This window comes from Lagopus leucura, unplaced genomic scaffold (genome assembly GCF_019238085.1).
Source record: "Lagopus leucura isolate 7727_CA_CO unplaced genomic scaffold, USGS_WTPT01 153-6_obj-0_obj, whole genome shotgun sequence".
NCBI classification, from domain to species: Eukaryota; Metazoa; Chordata; class Aves; order Galliformes; family Phasianidae; genus Lagopus; species Lagopus leucura.
The window spans coordinates 28,742-30,592 of NW_024963191.1; the positions used below are offsets into that span (position 1 = coordinate 28,742).

Consider the following 1,851-nt stretch of genomic DNA (forward strand, 5'->3'; position numbering starts at 1 on the left):
CTCCCCCCTGCTTCTTGCACTCTTGCACCCCTTCCTCTGCATCCTCTGCCCCGGGGCCCCCCCCCCCCCCCCCCCGCCCCGCCTCTGCACCCTTGCATCCCTGCATCTCTTCTTCTGCCCTCGCATTCCTCCCCTGCACCTTGGCACGACCCGCACACCTTCCTCCACCCCCAGCAACAGCTCCTTTGCCACTCCCGGCACTCCGCAGCCCACCACTACCTCCACCTCCCCCTGCACCCCATCGCCGCTGTCCTGCACCATCCCAGCACCCCCAGTACCTCCTCCTCCAGCACTTCCACAACACCCCCCAACTCTAACACACCCCTATTTCATTACCCCCAGCACCTCCAAGAACCCCACCTCCAGCATCTCCGGTGCCCCACTATCCCAACAGCTCAAGATCCCATCTCCAATACTTCCAACACCCCAAGAACCCCACCTCCAGCATCACAAGGATCGCAACTCCAACACCCCAAGGATCCACTTCCATCACCCCTAGAACACAAGAATCCCACCAATGTCACCTCTAACACCCTAAGAACCCCACCTCCATCATCTCCAGCACCCCAGTAACCCTACTTCCATCATCCTCAGAACCCCCAAACCCATCCTCCAGCACCCACCTCCATCAGCTCCATTACCACCAGCACACAAGGACCTCATCTCCATCACCTGCATTATCTTTAGAGTCCCAGCCCCAGTGCCTCCAACACCTCCAGCACCTCCAAGGACCCTACCTCCATCACCCTAACACACAAGAACCCCAACTCCATCATCTCTATTACCCTAAGGACCCCACTTCTATCACATCTAGCACTCCAAGAACCCCACCTACATCCAACACACCCAGCACCCCAATGTCCCAGTATCCCCAAGACTTCATCCCAATCACCCACAGCACCCGATGGACCCCACTTCCACCACCCCAAAGACCCCACCTCCATCACCCCAAGAGCGATGCCTCCATCACCTCCATCACCCCAAGGACCCCAGCTCCATCACCTCCATTACCTTACAAACCCCACCTCCAGCATCCCCAGCACCCACCTCCTCCCTCCCCCCCACCCCCGCACTCCATCCCGGAGCCCCCCACGCTGCGGGGCCAACGCCGGGAAGTGCAAGGAGGTGCAGGGGTTACCAGGCGATACCGAGTGACACGTGGGGGGTACCGAGGGGTTCCGATGAGCGGGGGGAGCAGCCCCCCATCCTCCAGCTGTTGCTGTGTGAGCCACCCCGGGCCGGGACAGCGGTGACTAAGCACTTTGGGGATTTCTCCTCTCGTTATTTTATTCTCTTATTTCCCCCCTTTTTCAAGCGGAGCCTCCTCCTTTTTCCTTCCACCCCCCCCCCCCCCCCCTCCTCCTCCTCTCTCCTCCACCCCTCCCTCCCTCCATCCTCATCCTCCCCGGCCGCCCCCGCCCGGGGCCGGGCTGGCAGTGCGGGCGGAGGGGTTCCCCCTTCCGGCCGCCGGGAGCGCGGAGCCCCGGGCCGTGCGCTCCAGAGCTCGGCCAGCCCAGGGGTGAGGCGGAGCGGGGCCGCGCCGTGCCGGGCCGTGCCGTGCCGGGCCGCCCCCGAGGGGAGTTTCGCCGCTATCGGAGCGCGTCGGGGCGATGCCGGTGCGCCGGGGCCATGTGGCCCCCCAGAACACCTACCTGGATACCATCATCCGTAAATTTGAAGGGCAAAGTGAGTAGCACACCCACCCCCTCCTCCCTCGCCCCGATCCCGGTGCCCTCCTCCTCGCGGTCCCCAAACTTCGCACCGGGTGTCCCCGGGAGAATGAAGGCTCCTCCGTGACCTCCCCGGGGAAGGGGGGGGGGGGGGGGGGGGGGGGGGGGGGGGGTGGGGGGG

At 64.3% G+C, this 1,851-nt stretch overlaps 1 protein-coding gene across 3 annotated transcripts in view; it reads left to right on the plus strand.

Annotated features, from left to right (window-relative positions):
* Nucleotides 1–1,580: 1,580 nt before the first annotated feature.
* KCNH6 (potassium voltage-gated channel subfamily H member 6) overlaps nucleotides 1,581–1,851 on the plus strand; it is a 28,294-nt gene continuing 28,023 nt past the window's right edge. For all 3 annotated transcript variants that reach the window (XM_042891209.1, XM_042891210.1, XM_042891211.1), the window contains exon 1: nucleotides 1,581–1,686. In XM_042891209.1, coding sequence (XP_042747143.1) covers nucleotides 1,611–1,686 — 76 coding nt within the window. In that variant the 5' untranslated portion in view covers nucleotides 1,581–1,610. The remainder of the gene's footprint in view (nucleotides 1,687–1,851) is intronic.